We start from the raw sequence: 17,977 nt of genomic DNA on the forward strand, positions 1-17,977 counted from the left end.
TATATATATATATATATTTTTTTTTTTTTCCCTTGAGACAGAGTCTCTGCTCTGTTGCTCAGGCTGGAGTACAGTGGTGCCATCTCAGCTCAGTTACAGTGATTCTCCTGCCTCAGCCTCTCAAGTAGCTGGAACTACAGGCACCCACCTGCTACCCGGCTAATTTTTCTATGTTTTTTAGAGACGGCGTTTCACCATATTGGCCAGGCTGGTCTCGAACTCCTGGGCTTAAGCCTTGGCCTCCCAAAATGCTGGAATTGCAGGCGTGAGCCACTGTGCCCAGCCTCCAGTGTGAATATCTGAATGAGGGATAAGTGAGTGGGCAGCAAGGAGTCTTCTGGGGACCATGAGAAAACTCAGCATCTCCCAAGGAGGGCCAGGGCAGGGGAGGGCAGTGGTTAGAGTTGCTGGTTGGCCAGTAAGGGACAGACGTGAGCAGCTGTCCCCCCTCCCATTGCCCTGGCCCCAGTTGTGGCAGCTCATAACCAAGGCACCTCCCCAGGGGTCTCAGGGGCCTGGGGGCTGAGGAGGGGACACCAGGAGCTGTCTGCCTGGGTCTCTTCAAGGCAGGGAAGAGGAGGAGGTTTGTCTTTGAGAGATGGGGACGCTTCCCAAGCACTGCTGGGAGCCAGGCAGGCTCTCAGACACAGCCTCGTTCATTTCATTCTCACAATGACCCAGAGGAGATGACTCCATCGTGGCACCTCGGCATATCATAGATGAAGACACGGAGACCTGCCTGAGCTCCCCTGGCGTCCTCCCCTGCCCACACCTGGGCCTTCTCCTGGAGCCGCAGGTGGCAGAGTGGCTGAGATCTTGGGCTCCAGAGCTGGGCAGGCTGAACTTGAATGCTTTTTTTTTTAATTAAAAAAATTTTTTTTTCTTTAATTTTTTGAGACAGAGTATTGCCCTGTTGCTCAGGCTGGAGTGCAGTGGTGTCATCTCAGCTCACTGCAACCTCTGCCTCCCAGATTCAAGCGAATCTCCTGCCTTAGCCTCCCAAGTAGCTGGGATTACAGGTGCCCAGCCTGGCTAATATTTTGTTTTTTTTTGTTTTTTTTTTTTGAGGCGGAGTCTCGTTCTGTCGCCGGGACTGGAGTGCAGTGGCCGGATCTCAGCTCACTGCAAGCTCCGCCTCCCGGGTTTACGCCATTCTCCTGCCTCAGCCTCCCGAGGAGCTGGGACTACAGGCGCCCGCCACCTCGCCCGGCTAGTTTTTGTAGTTTTTTTGTAATAGAGACGGGGTTTCACCATGTTGGCCAGGATGGTCTCGATCTCCTGACCTCGTGATCCACCCGTCTCGGCCTCCCAAAGTGCTGGGATTATTTTTGTATTTTTTAAGGGGAGATGGGGTTTCACCCTGTTGGACCGGCTGGTATTGAACTCCTGACCTCGTGATCTGCCCTCCTCGGCCTCCCAAAGTGCTGGGATTACATATATTTAAATTACTGTTAATATTATTCTTTCAGAGACAGGGTGTTGCCCTGTCGCCCAGGCTGGATGGAGTGTGGTGGTGCTATCAAAGCTCACTGCAGCCTTGACCTCCTGGGCTCAAGAGATCCTCCTCACTCAGCCTCCTGATTAACTGAGACTACAGGCACTTACCACCATGGCTGGCTAATTATTTAACAACAAAATTTTGTAGAGCTGGGGCCTCACTATATTGCCCAAGCTGGTCTTGAGTTTCTGGCCTCAAGCAATCCTCCTGACTCAGCCTCCCGCGTAGGTGAGACCGCAGGTGCGAGCCACTGCGACCGGCTCTGGGCTTGACTCCTGACTTGTCCACTTCCTGTCTGAGTGACCTTGGACAAATGACTAGACTTCTTAGGACCTCAGTTTCCCCATCTGGAAAAGGAGGGTGATAATAGTAAAACTTTCTAGGAGTAGTGTGAAGAATGAATATGCTAATTCATATAAGACGTTTGGAACGGAGCCTAGGAAACATTCTCTCTGCTGGTGTCAGTAACGGTAGTAATCACGGTCCTGACATCATCAGTGGAACCCACTGAGCCCTGAGATTGAGGACTTTCTCCGCATTAGGCGGATGAGGAAACTGAGGCCCAGAGCAGTGAGTGACTTTTGTTTACTCATCAAGCATCAATAGAGCGTGCTCCCTGTGCCAGACACTGTCCCACACCCTGGGGACATACCACAAACTGGATAAAACCCCAGGCCCCGACATACACGTGAGTATAGAGTGGGGTCACTGTGGGCTGAGAAATGTCCTGTGGGGAATTGAAGATTTGAGCACGGCGGGGTAGGGGCCTTGTTAGGAGGGAGAGGTCAGGTGAGGCTGCTCTGGGATTCTGACATTTGAGCTGGAACCTAGACAATAAGGACTCGGTGGTGGAACCTGGGTCATATCCACCCAGGCATAGAAAACAGCGAGGACAAGGGCTGGGAAGGGGACATGAGCCTGGTGCATTAGAGGACCAGCAGGGAGCCAAGGAGGCTGGCCTGAGGGGGCAGTGTGGAGGCTCTCACAACAAAACAGGGACCCTCAGCTGTGGGAGGCCCAGTCCTCACTGTGGGGGCACTTCCCCTAAAGAACTTACAAAGAAAAAAGCAACCTGCTTTAGGGATGCACCTGTGGTCCCAGCTATGCAGGAGGCCGAGGTAGGAAGATGGCTTGAGCCCAGGAGGTCAAGGTTGCAGTGAGCTATGATTGCCCCACTGCAGGCAATAGAGTGAGACCTCGTCTCTTAAAAACAAAACAAAACGGCCGGGCGCGGTGGCTCAAGCCTGTAATCCCAGCACTTTGAGAGGCCAAGGTGGGCGGATCACGAGGTCAGGAGATCGAGACCATCTTGGCTAACACGGTGAAACCCCATCTCTCTAAAAATACAAAAAATTAGCCAGGCATGGTGGCGGGCGCCTGTGGTCCCGGCTACTTGGGAGGCTGAGGCAGGAGAATGGCGTAAACCCGGGAGGCGGAGCTTGCAGTGAGCCAAGATCGCGCCAGTGCACTCCAGCCTGGGTGAGAGCGAGACTCTGTCTCAAAAAACAAACAAAAAGCCTGGGCACAGTGGCCTACACATTTAATCCCAACACTTTGGGAGGCCAAGGCAGGAGGATCATTTGAGCCCAGGAGTTTGAGACCAGCCTGGGCACATAAGGTGGCCTCGTCTCTACAAAAAAAAAAAAAATCTGGACATGGTGGCGCATGCCTATAGTCCCAGCTACTTGGCTGAGGTGGGAAGATCGTTTGGGCCCCAGAGGTCAAGGCTGCAGTGAGCTCTGATTGTGCTACTATACTCCAGCTTGGTGAGAGTGAGACCCTGTCCTAAAAAAGAAAAAAAAAAAAAAAAAGAAAATAGGTGGTATTTTCTCTGCCTTCTGGCAGAGAAAATTTCTGTGTGTCTCGAGTAAATATCCTATGGTTCATTGTGGCAGTACCTTCAAGGCTAGGAGATGGTTGAACCAATGCCTTTCTCTGGCTCTCCTAGGTCAGCCCACCACCCACCTCACTGTTGTATTTCAGAATGGTCCCATCCCCTTGGGGCGATGCTCGACCAGGGATGGTTAGACAGTGACACTCTGCCCTCCTGTGCCCATGACAGACATCAGTAATGGATCACAGAGTATGTTGCTCTGTGCTCTGGGAGCCAGCGGAACTGCTGTTACCGCACAAAATAAACCAATTTGCTATTCCTCGATTGTCCTAAACCTCACTGGTGAACCCGGGACTGAAGCATGAGCCTGTCTACTCACAGGCTAGATCCACTGGGCCCACCGTCCCCTGTGTCCTTTGCACAGAAGGCAAATGAGGTGGCCACCTGCATCCTAAACACCCTGGCCCATTTTCAGAGGGCGCTTTTTCAGCGTGGCCTCCTGCCAGCACCCGTTCTTGTTCTCGTTTTCTTTCTTTTTTTTTTGAGAGGGAGTCTCATTCGGTTGCCCAGGCTGGAGTGTAGTGGCATGATCTCGGCTCACTGCAATCTCTGCCTCCCGGGTTCAAGTTATTCTCTTGCCTCAGCCTCCCAAGTAGTTAGGATTACAGGGCCCCGCCACCATGCCCAGCTAATTTTTGTATTTTTAATAGAGATAGGGGTTTCACCACGTTGGCCAGGCTGGTCTCGAACTCCTGACCTCAGGTGATCCACCCACCTCAGACTCCCAAATTGCTGGGATTACAGGTGTGAGCCACCGTGCCCGGCCCCATTCTTGTTCTGAACAACTCTCAGGACACCCAACAGCCAGAGACTCCACCCATGCCTGCCTCTCTTTTGGGAAAACTCAAGATTCCTGAGCCCAGGCTTTCAGGGCAACAAGCAGTGGAGGGCCCAGCCATCTGGGGTGGAAGCGGCAGCAGGAGGGAGGGACATTTAGGGAGCAGTGGGCCACAGTGGACATGGTTTTCCTCTCCCACCTGAGAAGCGCTGGGGCAGCTTCAGCAGGGGAAGCGGCTTCAATGGCCTCCTGTCTCTCTTTCTTCATCACATGTGCGTGGCTCCCCTTTTCTCTGCACATGCTACTAGCCCTCTTGTTCCCTTGCCTCATGTCCAGCTCCTCAGCCCAGCCAGCCTGCCTCCCCTAGACAGCAGATCCTGAATCTGATCCCAGCCCCTGGCCACACGGGTCCGAGCCCCTGGTCTGCAGTGGTGCCACGGCCTTGGCCTCGCTGGGCTGCTGCCTGTCTATGCTGGCTCTGCTGTTCTTGGCCCCGTACAGCCTCTGCTGGAGCTTTGGAAAGTGGGACCGCCCCTTTGTGACTTCCCACTGCACTTAGAATAAAGCCCCAGCATGTTGCGTGGCCCACGGGGCTCCCTGAGGTCTCTGACCTCAACTTTTCCCCTGGGTCACTGTGCACTGACCACACTTGCTGTCCCTCACCTGTGCCGAGCTCATCCCGCCTCAGAGCCTCTGTCCCTACCGTTTCTTTTGCTAAGGAGACTGTGGCCTCCAGTCTCGGCATGGCTCGTTCTGTCTCGATAGTCATACCTTCACCCCTAGTCAGCTGCTCAGAGAGGAGGTCCCTGTCTTTCCTGTACAATCGAGGGTCATCTGGGTTTGTGCTGACATATAGCAGCTGCGATACAGGGTCTTAAGTGATTCTGTGATTTGTCCTGGGCTGCGAAGTCAGTAGAAGCAGAGCCTGGGCTAGAACTCGGGGTCCAGTGCCAGTCGGCTCCCAAGTCCCCCAGGAGAGCACAGGCCAGGGCACAGCAATAGGAGGCCCGGACCAGGCCAACTGGGCACGCTCACCCTGCACCAGGCTCCGCACTGGGCGTCCCACAGTGCCAGCTCCTCGGTGCCTCCCAGCTCTGAGCTGCTGGTGCCGTTGTCTGTATTTGGCAGAGGGAAGAAGCTGGAGGCTTTGAGAGGTAGAGCCAGCATTGGTGTCCACAGCCAGCTTCCGGGTCTGCAGTCAGCCCGGTATTCCCTGCTTCCCCATCCCTTGTTCTTTATCTTAGTTCTGGCTCACTTGAGCCCAGTTCACCATCGTGGGAGATCAGGAACCACAATGAGGGCTGCTTAAGAAATGGCAGGTCCCAGGCCTCTAAAGGTGACTGTGAGCTCTGTAATCACCTGGAAAGTGATGAGGACGTTATCCTGAGTGGAGACAGCAGGGTACACACCATCATCGGGCACCAGTCCGTGATGGAAGAAATGTAGGCAGAGAAGAAAGATGGGATGGACGCAGGCTGAGGCTAGTTGTGGGTGTGTGAGGTGGGGGGGCGGGTGTCCTCTGGTGGCTTATGTGTCCTATTTTCCAAATTTTCTGCAACTTTTTTTTTTTTTTTTTTTTTTTGAGACAGAGTCTCACTTGGTTGCCCAGGCTGGAGTGCAGTAGTGCAATCTCGGCTCACTGCAACCTCCGCCTCCTGGGTTCAAATGGTTCTCCTACCTCAGCCTCCCGAGTAGCTGGGATTACAGGTACCCACCACCACACCTGGCTAATTTTTGTATTTTTAGTAGAGACAGGGTTTCACCATGTTGGCCAGGCTGGTCTCGAACTTCTGACCTCAGGAAATCTGCCCGTCTCAGCCTCCCAAAGTGCTGGGATTACGGGCGTGAGCCACCGTGCCTGGCTCTGCAATGGCTTTTATTACTTTTATAATAACCAAATATCCTAGCAATATGATAGCAAAAGTAGCCGGTGGAAGCCGGAGGAATGCTGTACTCGCATCAACAGGATGAGCTGTTGATTCTGGGCCGCTCCAGGCAGAGTGGGCGTGGAGACAGGCTCAGCAACACACTGGGGGCTTTCCTTCGGTCAGGCACCGTGCTGATGGAATGGGACCGTGTGGAGAATCTGAAGAGCAGCCCCATTTTACAGATGAAGAGACTGAGGCTCTGAAGGGTGGAGACCCTTGCCCAGGTCACACAGCTCTGTGTGTGTGTGTGGAGTCTTGGTCCAGCTCCCTCTGCCTCCGTGGTCCCGAGTATTGGGGCTCAGACCTGCTGGCTTCTTGCTTTCTCGCTCTGGGAAACCCGTAAAACCGGAGGCTACTGGGGGGAAGGGAAAGGAAGAGGAACCATCTCATGGCTGTTTGGGACCCTACTCCACGTCTCAAGGGAGTGTGGGGAGGGGCATGCCACTGGAGGGAGTTGTTTGAAGAGATAATGGGAGAATAATTTGCCGAGCCTGCTGCTGCGCCCGTCCCTGCTGCGCCTGGCTGATTGCAGCTTGGGGTTATGCTTTATGATTTATCCGTCTAGCAATCTCTGTCCCACCTTTTGCACTGCAGAGAGCAGCTGCCGCAGTATCATCAGCATGGCAGGAGATGCAGGGCTGGCCTCCTAGCAGGATCCCAGAGGACACGAACCTGCAGGAGCTGAGAGTGGCGAATTCAGGGGAAGTCCTAGAGGACCAGGGCTTTTGGGAGACTGAGGTCCAGCAGTGTGGGGGCTTTCTCAGGCCCTCAGAGAACTAGAAGCCAAACTGGAGTTGGACCCGTGTGTTCTGGGAGCATTCAATCATTCATTCATTTGTTCACTGATCCATTCAGTACATCTTTACTGAGCACCTACTTTATGCCAAGCCAGTGCTGGTTGCTGGGGGGCATCAGGGACTGAGGGGGGCGAGGTACTTGGAGTCTCCTGGTGGACGAGGGCATTCACCCAGCCTGGCGCTGTGGTGGGGAAGAGAAGGTGGGAGGTGTGGGAGGAGCCCCAGCGCTGGAGTGGGAACTGTTTTGCAAGTGGCAGTCAGCTTTCAGGATTTTTATGAAATGACAGATTTCTTTTCTTCCCTTCCCCCTTCCCTTTTAAAGAAGTGTAAGAATGCCGTTGTTGAATCTAGGATTTTCTTTTCTCATCTCTACCCTGTCTTGAAGAGCTGGTTCCCAAACACAGTCAACCGTATCAGAAACCTCGGCTTCCTGTGGCTGGGGGTCGCAGGCCCCGTTCTTCATAGCCTGGGCCTGCCTCTGAGGCCCGGTGCCATGGCTCTTCTCTAATCCCCAAAGGGGTCTCTGAACCCCAAAGAGTTAAGACCCTGTTCATGAACAAGGTTGTGTGAGGTGTGGCCTCTGCATACCCATCTCGGACTCAGTTACTGGGTGGGGAGGGGCAGTGAGGGATCTTGGTACTTTTCTGCCCATGTACTAGGAGATTGGGTGTTAAGAAGGACTTCATGGCCGGACGCAGTGGCTCACGCCTGTAATCCCAGCACTTTGGGAGGTCGAGGCGGCCAGATCATGAGGTCAGGAATTCAAGACCAGCCTGGCCAACATGATGAAATCCCGTCTCTACTGAAAATACAAAACTTAGCTGGACGTGATGGTGGTGGGTGTCTGTAGTCCCAGCCACTCAGGCGGCTGAGGCCGGAGAATTGCTTGAACCTGGGAGGTGGAAGTTGCAGTGAGTGAGGATTGCACCCTTGCACTCCAGCCTAGGCGACAGAGCGAGACTCAGTCTTGGGAAAGGGAAGGACTTCCCATGGGGCCAGAGTGGGGGACTCGGGAGGGTATGGTAGAACCTTCCTCTTGGGACAGCTGGTGGGATGAGGTAACAGGGTAACAGGCTGTCCCCGGCCGCTGGCTCTGGTATTGCGGAAGATCATAGATCAGGGCTTGCGGCATGGCCAGTGCTCAGGACATCCTGTGGTGTTAACAGTCTCAGCTTATTTGTCCAGGCCTACTCAGGGGCCTGAAAGAAAGGTGTAAGGTTGGCTGTCACCTCACAGATGAGGAAATCAAGGCTCTGAGGGGAGCCGTCACCTGCCTCAGGTCACACACAGGTCGAGTGGGGCAGGATCAAGCCAGGACTGAAGCTTGAGCCCTTCTTTTTCAGTTTCTTATACTTAAAACAAACAAACAAAAAAATTAAACACCTTTTTCTTTCTTTCTTTCTTTTTTTTCTTTTGAGACAGGGTCTGGCTTTGTTGCCCAGGCTGGAGCATAGTGGTGTGATCATAGTTCACCGCAACCTCAAACTTTTGGGCTCAAGGGACCGTCCTCCCTCAGCCTCCCAAGCAGCTAGGAGGACAAACACAAGCCACCGCACCCGGCTCCACTAATTTTTTCTTTTCTTTTTTTTTATGGAGAGATGGGGTCTCGCTTTGTTGCCCGGGCTGGTCTCAAATTCCTGGGCTCAAGTGATCCTCCCGCTTCGGCCTCCCAAAGTGCTGGGATTCCAGGTGTGAGCCACCCCACCCGGCCTCCTGTTTTATATTACAGAGTTCCTGCATGCTCAATGCCACCAGTGAAAATAATCACGGAGATTCCCAATCATAATGATAGTCATAGGGACCCCTCTGCCACCCCTTTCTCTTGCACACATGAAGCACCTGTCTGAAGTTGGGGGCCTGCACGGTGGACCCTCAGAGCCATCCATCCTCTGGAGCCTGAAGATGCTGGGGCTGGTCTCCGAGATCCTGCCCTGAACCCCTGACCATGCTGAGCACCTTGAGTTGCCAGTCTGCAGGGAGACTCGGGATAACAGGTTGCTCCTGGTGCCATCTCTACTCCGCTGCCCTGGCCTGGCCTGAGCCAGCAATGATGCTGGGACTCCTGTCCCTTCCACTGTGGGTCTGAAATCAAGCAGAAGATATGGAAGAAAACAGCCCTATGGAGGACTTTCGGCCTCCACCAAGCTGTCAGAGAGGTGGGCAGAGCCAGGAGAGCCGGCCCCTCTCTCCCCTTCCCGATACCAAGCTCAGAGGCAGCTCCCATTCTAGAGTCTGGGCTCTGGTCCCGGCCACCTCGTTGGCTAGCTGTGTGACTCTGACATTAACTGAGCGGCTACTATGTTTGCCAGGCATAGAAGTGGGTGGTGCAGGTTTGGAGGTGAACTAGAAGATAGGGTTCCTGCCTCAACGGCCCATACGAGGCACTGGCCTGTCACTACACAGGTCGCTCAAATCATTCCTGAGGCACAGCTGCTCGAGGTGCCACCAAGGCCCAGCCAGGGGATGGGGTGCTGGGAGTGTGTCCTGGAGTGTGACTCAGCCTGGGGTCATCAGAGGGGCTTCTCTCAGGGAGATGCTGTGGTGCCGAGAAGGAAGCGGTGAGCGGAGTCAGGCAGGTGAGGAGGAGGGGAAGAAGAGCAGACCATGCAGAAGACATCCGCATGGACGCCCTGAGCCAGGAGGGGCCTTCACCTCTAGAAACCTTAGTTTCTCCATTGGTAAAGTGGGCGGGATTGGCCTCGCCTCCTGGACGTTGGGACGATGGGACAGAATCATACCTGGAAAGCGCAGAGCCCCGTGCCTGGCTCTCAGGTCTCCTGAATAGCTGTTAGAATCACAGATGCTTATGGTGGATCCCCTGAGCTCATGGGAGTCCCCAGAGACCATCTGGTCCAGTAGTTCTCAACCTGAATGGTTCTGCCCCCAAGGGGATATTTGGCAATGTCTGGAGACACTTGGGATTGTCCTAACCTGGGCAGGGGGTGCTACTGGCATCTGTCCGGTAGAGGCTGGAGATGCTGCTAAACGTCTACTATGCACAGGACAGGCCTCCACGACAAAGACCTGGCCTTGAATGTCCGGAGTGCTGGGGTGGGGAAACCCTGATCTAGTATGAGCCACTTACTTTACTCACAGGGAAACTGAGGGGCGCTGTGGGGAACGGGTTTGCTTAGAGTCCTCCCCCAGCACGACAGCTTAGGGCCAGGCCAGGGGCACAGGCCCGTGTCCCGGCACCAGAGCAGACCTGGCGGCAGCCTGTCTGAAGGGGAGAGGGAGGGAATGGCAGGAGGGGAAGGAGGAGGCCGGGGCCTGTGGGAACCTGACCCTGGACCAGGGTTGGGGGATGGAGTCACATATCTCAGGCATCCTGGGGACAGAATTCTTGGGCATGATCTTCATCATAAGCCAGCATCTCACTCGGGTGTTCACTGCAAGAGGGGGTGTGCAGCTGCTTCAGGGGGTCCTGACTCAGCCAGCCGGTGGCAGATGGGTGGCACATCAGGCTGGGACCATGGCGTGAAATCCCAGCCTCAGAGCTATGATTTGCAGGGTGGTAGAGGCCTGGGGGCGGCTGGGGTGTCTGGGAAGGTTCAGACCCCCCCATCCCGTCTCTCTGCTCCAGTTGAGGCAGGCTCCCTCCTCCACCTTCTGATGATGAAGAGGGGGTTACGTAATGTTTGGGTAGCAGTCGCTTTACCCATGCGCTTACACGGGGGCGGTGCAGCCTGGCTTGCCGGAGGGGTGGGTGAGGCAGGGAGGGAGCCTGGGAGGCAGGAGCCCTGGGTCTGAGCCTTGTTTCTGTTGGTGACTTGCTGTGTGACTTTCAGCCTGTCTCTCTCCCTCTCTGGGCCTATCTCCATACATAGAGGGTGGGAACACATCACTGATTTTCTTTTCTTTTCTTTTGTTTTTTTGAGATGGAGTCTCACTTTATCGCCCAGGCTGGAGTACAGTGGCGTGATCTCGGCTCACTGCAACCTCCGCCTCCCGGGTTCAAGTGATTCTCCTGCCTCAGCCTCCCGAGTAGCTGAGATTACAGCAGACATCTGCTATCAGGCCTGGCTAATTTTTGTATATTTAGTAGACATGGGGTTTCACCATGTTGTCCAGGCTGGTCTCAAATTCCTGACCTCAAATGATCTGCCCACCTCTGCCTCCCAAAGTGCTGGGATTATAGGCATGAGCCACCACACCTGGCCACACATCAGTGGTTTTCTAACTGTGCCCACAGAGCTCTTAGGTCTCTGCCAGGGTCTCTGGATGTCCCTGTTCCATGGAGCTCAGGAATAAGGAGCCAGACACCAACTGGGCTCTTGCTCCCTCCGCCCCTGCCTGGCAGTTTGTGTGTTTATTCATTCACCTCACCAGACAAACATGCCCCAGGTCCATGTTTCATGCCAGGCCTCATGCGGGTCATCAGGGCACGGCAGTGTCAGGGGGCGACTGACCTGGAGGCACATATGGTAGAGCGTGGTCCACTCTCTGCTGGGACGGACGAGCGGGCAGGGGTGCAGAGGAGGTCCCGAGGCCTCAGACCTGGGGCTGGGCCATCTTCCTGAAAGAAGCAGCATCTAAGCTGGGGCCTGGCAGGACACTGGATGGGCCCATGTTAAAGAAAGCGAGATTCCGACGCTTCTTAAAATGGCCAGGAAGGCTTCTTTTGGGACTCTTGCAATAGGTGTCAGGACTATCACAACCCGGGAGAGAGTGGACTCAGCTCCAAATGCGAGGAAAAGTGAGGCTTCACAGCCAATGAACAGGTGAGGGGTCAGTGGATGGAAACTAAGAGGAGGCCTCCAGGGCAGGCGATTCCTGCTGAACTGACTGGTCAGGCTGATGCTGGAGGCCGGACGAGGACTCACACATGAAGCGGGGACGAGGAACTTGATCAGATATCGTGGGGGTGGGGATTCTGGCTACACCGACTTAGGATTCTTGCTACAGCTGGGCCAGGCAGGCCGGAGCCAGGGGACAGGTTGAGGCCAAGTGAGAAGAGGAGGACTTCTCTTCCTGTCAAGGAGACAGAGGAGCCTGTCTGAAGTCTGGGTGTGGAGTATGGGGTGTTTGGCAGGAGGAAGCTGGAATATCAGGCTGGGCACCCTCTCATGGGCATTGCCTCGTGGGGGGCTTCTTGGGGCCCCTGCTAATGGCACAGAAGGGAGCTGGGACCCCACAGTGATAACCTCTGCAGGGGTAACCGGATAGGCCCCCAAAGGCTCCCCTGAAGCCGGTTTCCCTCTGCAAAGACCTTCACTGCCAGCCTTCCACAGCTGCTCACTGTGCTGGCGCTGTGCACAGCCTCCGTCTCCTTAGAGCAGTCCCTTGTGAGCCATCTGCAGGGATGCTTTTGGGTGCCTTTTGTTTTGTCTTTATTGTTTTTAATAACCTTTTAGAATCACTCAAGTAACACAGAGTCATTGTGGATAAGTTAGAAGGTTTGCACGAAGAAGAAGGAACCGCCTGGCATCCAGAGAGGTCTGGTGACAGCTGGGTGTGCCCCCACATGGGTCATTAAGTCCTGGTGCCAGGCATGTTCCCTCTCCTGCCCAGGGGCCCATCTTGGCCTGGGGGTCTGGGGTCATGGGCCAGGCTGAAACAGAAGAAACTCAAAAGAAGCAGAGAGAAGGCAGCTTTAAGGGCCAGGAGCGGGGTGGCTGGGTCCCTTCCTCCTGCTGTGGGAAGGGACTTGAGATCCATGTGCTTTGCTTCCTTCTTGCTTGGCCGATCCAAGCAGGAGCTCAGAACAGACCTCAGGGCTGAGCAGAGGTCAGTAGACCCCGAGAGTCCTGCCAGGCTGCAGGGATTCTGGGTGGGCCTGCGGACATCACATGCATGGGAGGGACGGATGCTGGGGTCGCACACTGGCCGGCAGGGCAGAGGACAGGACAGGCAGGGTGGGCTCCGAGTCTCACGCGTTGCTGTGGACCTGATCTCTTTGTGCCTCAGTGCCCGCATCTGTGAAATGGGATGGTTGGGCCGACCTGCCAGGGGAACCACCCTGTCAGCACAGTGCTGGGGTTTGGGCTGCTATCATGGGCTGTTACAAAGGCCTGTGGTTCTTGAGCCAGGACCTACCACCCTGGGCCTCTAGTGCCCTTCAAGGTATTCTGGGGTGGGGACAGGGAAAGGTGCAGAGGGCTGGCCTATCCACGGCCTCCTGCTTGCTGTGGGCGCTGTTGGGATGGTCATGAGCCTGCTGTGGTCTGACTCAAGAAGAACTGCCCTTCCTCCCACATCCTGTTCCATCTTCTCTGCCCTCCCCCATCCTCCTCCTCCCCTCAACCGCCTTCACTCCGGCAGCAGCAGCCACAGTACTGGCAGGAGGCTGGGTGCCTGAGCTTCACCATTCAGGCCGCAGAATTTTCAGGGTGCCACCCCTGGGTGCCCCACATGTCCCTTTAGGTCCTTGTGTGCCCAGGGTCCATTCCAGTCCCTTAGATTCTTCTTCACTGGGGTGGTGGACAGTGACTTTTCCATGTGCATCCTCTCTGTATGGGCCCTAATCACAGCGCCACACGCACCATACACGGTTCTCCCAGAACCCTCTCCGATGTCTGAGGGAAGGGTGGAGGCTTTGTGTAAGTCACATTAAAATGGGGGACAGTGGGACTGTGTGAAAGTCTTTGGTGATCTGGCTTTTCTGAGCATCGGCCTCTTTGGCATTCACCTTCGATCCCACCTCTGCTGTAGTCTGGGCTCGAGGACTTGCAAATGTCTTCCTCTCTCTGAGCCTGTTTCTTCAGCTGTAAAATGGGCTTCCTCGGCCAGGCACTGTGGCTCACGCCTGTCATCACAGCACTTTGGGAGGCCGAGGCGGGCAGATCTCCTGAGGTCAAGGGTTCGAGACCAGCCTGGCCACCATGGCAAAACCCTGTCTCTACTAAAACTACAAAAATTAGCTGTGTGTTGTGGTGCATGCCTGTAATCCCAGCTGCTTGGGAGGCTGAGGCAGGAGAATCACTTGAACCCAGGAGGTGGAGGTTGCAGTGAGCTGAGATCCTGCCACTGCACTCTAGCCTGGGCGACAGAGTAAGACTCTATCTCAAAAAAAAAAAAAAAAAAAAAAGCTTCCTCATAGTACCTTCTCACAGGGCTGTTAGGGGCATTCTAGGAGAATAAGGTGTGCAGAGTTCCCAGTCGGGTCAGGCCCTGCAAAGGTGATAGCTGGTGTTGGTGACAGCTGACCTCTCTCTGGCTTGCTGTTGTGGAAGCAGTTGTCCTCGGAGGAGTGTGTGTTTCCCTGGAGGTGGGGTGGGAGGGGCAGTTAAACTGCCGACAGGACCCAGCTTGTGAATTGGTTTAGAACAACACATATTTAAGTTCACAGTTCTAAAGATCACACTCTTGGCTCTTTTTTGTGCTGAGCCCTGTGGTTACATGCACCATGTCCCCTGATACCAACAAGAGGGGTGTGAGAACCATCCCTTTTTATGGATGAGAAAACTGAGGCTCAGACAGGCGAGGGCATTTGCTCGAGGCTGTACAGTGAGTGAATGGCAAGAGATCTGGCCTGGGATTGGGAGTGCAAAGCCTTCCCGGCGTCAGCCGCCTAGGAGTCTGGAGGGTTTTGTGCTGGGCACCGGGGCTGCAGGGTGGACAAGTCCAGTTGGAACAGCCAGGGTCCCCCCATGCTGTTTACTAAGTTCCCTGGGAACAGAGGCTGAGGGGCGGGGTGTGGGCATGTGGGAGGAGCCACCTGCCGGCTCCATATGGTGGTCTACCCACCAGCACCAGCAGCGGCCCACCCAGCCTGATGCCAGGAGGGGCTCAGCGGAGAAGCTGGGGAGGTGGGAGGGTCTCGTGCAGGCCTGCGGCTTCAGGGAGGCCGTTCATGTGACTCTCGTTTTAGACCCCTCAGGTGGAGCACAGGGTTGGGTGGCCAAGTGCTCACTCTGTGTGCAGTATCTGGGTTAATTCCTTTGTCAGTTCGTAACCCCCTTATGCAGACGAGGCTAGGAGAGGTGAAGTCTGTATCCAAAGTCACTCCGCTAGTGAGAGGCAGAGGTGGGACTGCGCCAGTGCCTATCAAGTCCTGGTCTGTGCCCACGGCCCCATGTGGCACCATCTCTTTGGACAAGGAGCCACAGCTTTCCTTTCCTGGGTGATGTTGGTGGGTGGGTGATATTGGCATCTCCTTTACCCTCTCTGGCCTGGTCTGCTGCCTCCAGGTACAAAGGCTTCATCAAGGACTGCCCCAGTGGGCAGCTGGATGCGGCGGGCTTCCAGAAGATCTACAAGCAGTTCTTCCCGTTCGGAGACCCCACCAAGTTTGCCACGTTTGTTTTCAACGTCTTTGATGAAAACAAGGTGAGCTGGGGATTGATGGGGCCTGCGTCAACCTGGAGCCTTTTCCCTCCTGCGGCAGCTGGCTCAGCTCCTGTGGGTACCCGCAGCGCCTCCACACCCACTCTCTCCTGCCGATGTTCCCTTCTAGAGAAGGAACACACACACGAGTGCATGCTGACATGCACAGATACATAGTCACACATAAATGCATGCACATGTACACATGCAGACACGCACACAATAAACACAGATGCATCCAAATGCATGCACACGCGTGCACACATATGTACACCCACACATGTGCTGACATGCACATCCAAGCTCTCACACAGACGTGTATGTGCACATGCAGATGAATGCCATGCACATATGTGGGCACACATACATGGAGATGCAGCCACACATGCGAACACACCTGTGTATTCATACAGTGCACGCAAACACACACATATGCACACAATGCATGGACTTGCAGGTGCACACAAGTGTACACACAGAGAGACATATACACATGCATATGTATACAGTGCACACACATGCATGTATACACATGTACACCCTGACATTTCTCTTACAAGCATAAAATGCAAGTAACTCCCATGATAACAGGATTAATAATAATAACCAATATTTCCTGAACATTTACTATGTGTAAGCTCTTTGCGTGGATTCTTTTTTTGTTTGTTTGTTTGAGACAGAGTCTCGCTGTGTCATCCAGACTGGAGTGCAATGGTGCAATCTCGATTCACTGCAACCTCCACCTCCTGGGTTCAAGCAATTCCTCTGCCTCAGCCTCCTGAGTAGCTGAGATTACAGGCGCCCATCACCACACCTGGCTAATTTTTTTTATTTTTAGTAGACATGGAGTTTCACCGTATTGCCCAGGCTGGTCTCGAACTCCTGACCTCAGATGATCCACCCGCCTTGGCCTTCCAAAGTCCTGGGATTATAGGTGTGAGCCACCATGTCCAGCCATACATGGATTATTTTTAATGAGGTCTTACAAGCTGGGTATTTTAATACCCATTTTGTAGGTCAGGAAACTGAGGCTCTGAGAATCGTAAGCTATAGGATCTTTTGTTCCTGGCTTTTTCCACCCAGCATCATGTTTTCAAGACTTACCATGTGGTAGCTTGTGTCACCTCCGGGCAGCGGCTGTACCCACAGCTGTTGGGTTATCTGCGTTGACCCTGATTTGTCCTGCAGTAGCATTTGAGGGTGGACTTACTGTCACTTGTCTCTGTACCCCCTGCTGCTGGCACCACAGAGGTTTCTATTTTATCCCACCCCCAGCTTCTCCCAGGTACCCCCAGGCTGGGAGTCACATTCCTGACCCTGGGAAGGGCTCTTCCTTTCTTGGGCCTCAGTTTCTTCATTTGCAAATAAGAGGTGGAGTTAAACAACCTGCAGCAGCCTTCCCTCTGCAGAAGCCCGTGAGCCCACAGCTCTAGGCCGAGGGGCTTCCAGGCTGTTGCTGAGAGGAGCGCAGGCGTTGGTGCTTCTGGCACCTTCTCCCATCAGGAGTGGAGTCAGCCTCTCCGTTCAGCCTCAGCCCTTCTTCCTGTGCCTCCTTCCTGGCCTCTCCCACTTCTAACCCCCGACACAGTCCCCCAGCCTCTGCTCCCTACCCTCTCCTCGCCTTTTGCCCCCCATTTCTTCAAGCCTGTCCTCTCCACCTGAATGTCCACTGGGCACGATGTCTGGAGCCTGCGATTGCCCCTTGCCCGTCCCCGAGATTCAGCCTGACCCAGTGGCCTGGCTGGCACTGACCGAGGCCATCCCCTCTCTCTTTCCGGTCAGGACGGGCGAATCGAGTTCTCCGAGTTCATCCAGGCGCTGTCGGTGACCTCGCGGGGAACCCTGGATGAGAAGCTGCGATGTAAGTCCTGCCCCCTTGGCCCTGTGGGGCAGCAGCTGGAGGGCCCAGGTCAGAGAGAGGCAGCCCTTGGCCCTCACCAGGCAGGGGTGCCAGACACCCACTGTAGTGACCACAGATGGCGTCCCAGCTGCGTCTGCAGAGGGCAGGCCTGGGCCCTGGGCAGGTGGCCCTCACATAACCACGTAACTAGGCCAGGCCGACTGTCCAGGGTTCAGAGAGCAGCACAGACATCTGTGCTTCCAGGTGGGAGGGTTTCCTGGAGGCGACCGGCGGCAGAAGGAGGCTCACTGAGGCAGGTAGACAGGGAGGGCTGGGGGCAGAGGCTGGCAGGAGCCTTGGCTGCATTCAGGCAGGTGCAGACCTGGGCAGCAGGAGGGGCAGTGGGGACCCAAGACCCAAGTTCAGTGCCAGACCCACCTCTTTCGTAGCCATTGCTTTGATTCTTGCTTACACTCATTCACTTGCTCATTCATTCATTCACCAAATAACGTCTGAACATAGCCACGTGTTGGTACCAGGGATCCACTAGGGGATAAGATAGACAATGTAGACGGGTCCCTGCTCTCAGGGCGACCAGTCTAGAGTGGCAGCAGGATTTAAAAAAAAAAAAAACTCAGGCAACTGCAGATGAGGAGGAGAGAGGGAGTCATGAGCAGAGGAGGACCTGCCTGGCAGGCGTGGAGCTGGGAATGAGAGGAGCTGGGGAGGGTGTGTAAGGCTCCAGTCAGGAGGCCCGCGTGTGCGAGGCCCGGTGGAGGGAGGCTGAGAGGGAGATGGGAGGGGAAGTTGTGCGTGCCCCTGGCGGCATTAGCAGGAACGCAGGGTGCATGGAGGGGAGGGAAGATGGAAACCAGCTGGCCAGAGCTCCCTGCTGGGTAAGACTTTCACACTTCATTCCATTGGCAGTGAGAAGACCCTGCAGTTTCTTTTTCTTTCTTTCTTTTTTTTTTTTTTTT

The 17,977-nt window shown here is 54.8% G+C and overlaps 1 protein-coding gene across 1 annotated transcript in view; it reads left to right on the forward strand.

Annotated features, from left to right (window-relative positions):
* NCS1 (neuronal calcium sensor 1) overlaps positions 1–17,977 on the forward strand; it is a 38,963-nt gene that overhangs the window by 2,883 nt on the left and 18,103 nt on the right. Inside the window, exons 3-4 of the mRNA XM_017848352.1 lie at positions 15,025–15,163; positions 16,943–17,021. Coding sequence (XP_017703841.1) covers positions 15,025–15,163; positions 16,943–17,021 — 218 coding nt within the window. The remainder of the gene's footprint in view (positions 1–15,024; positions 15,164–16,942; positions 17,022–17,977) is intronic.

The sequence above is a fragment of the Rhinopithecus bieti genome, unplaced genomic scaffold, assembly GCF_001698545.2.
Source record: "Rhinopithecus bieti isolate Rb0 unplaced genomic scaffold, ASM169854v2 scaffold_29388, whole genome shotgun sequence".
Classification (NCBI taxonomy): domain Eukaryota; kingdom Metazoa; phylum Chordata; class Mammalia; order Primates; family Cercopithecidae; genus Rhinopithecus; species Rhinopithecus bieti.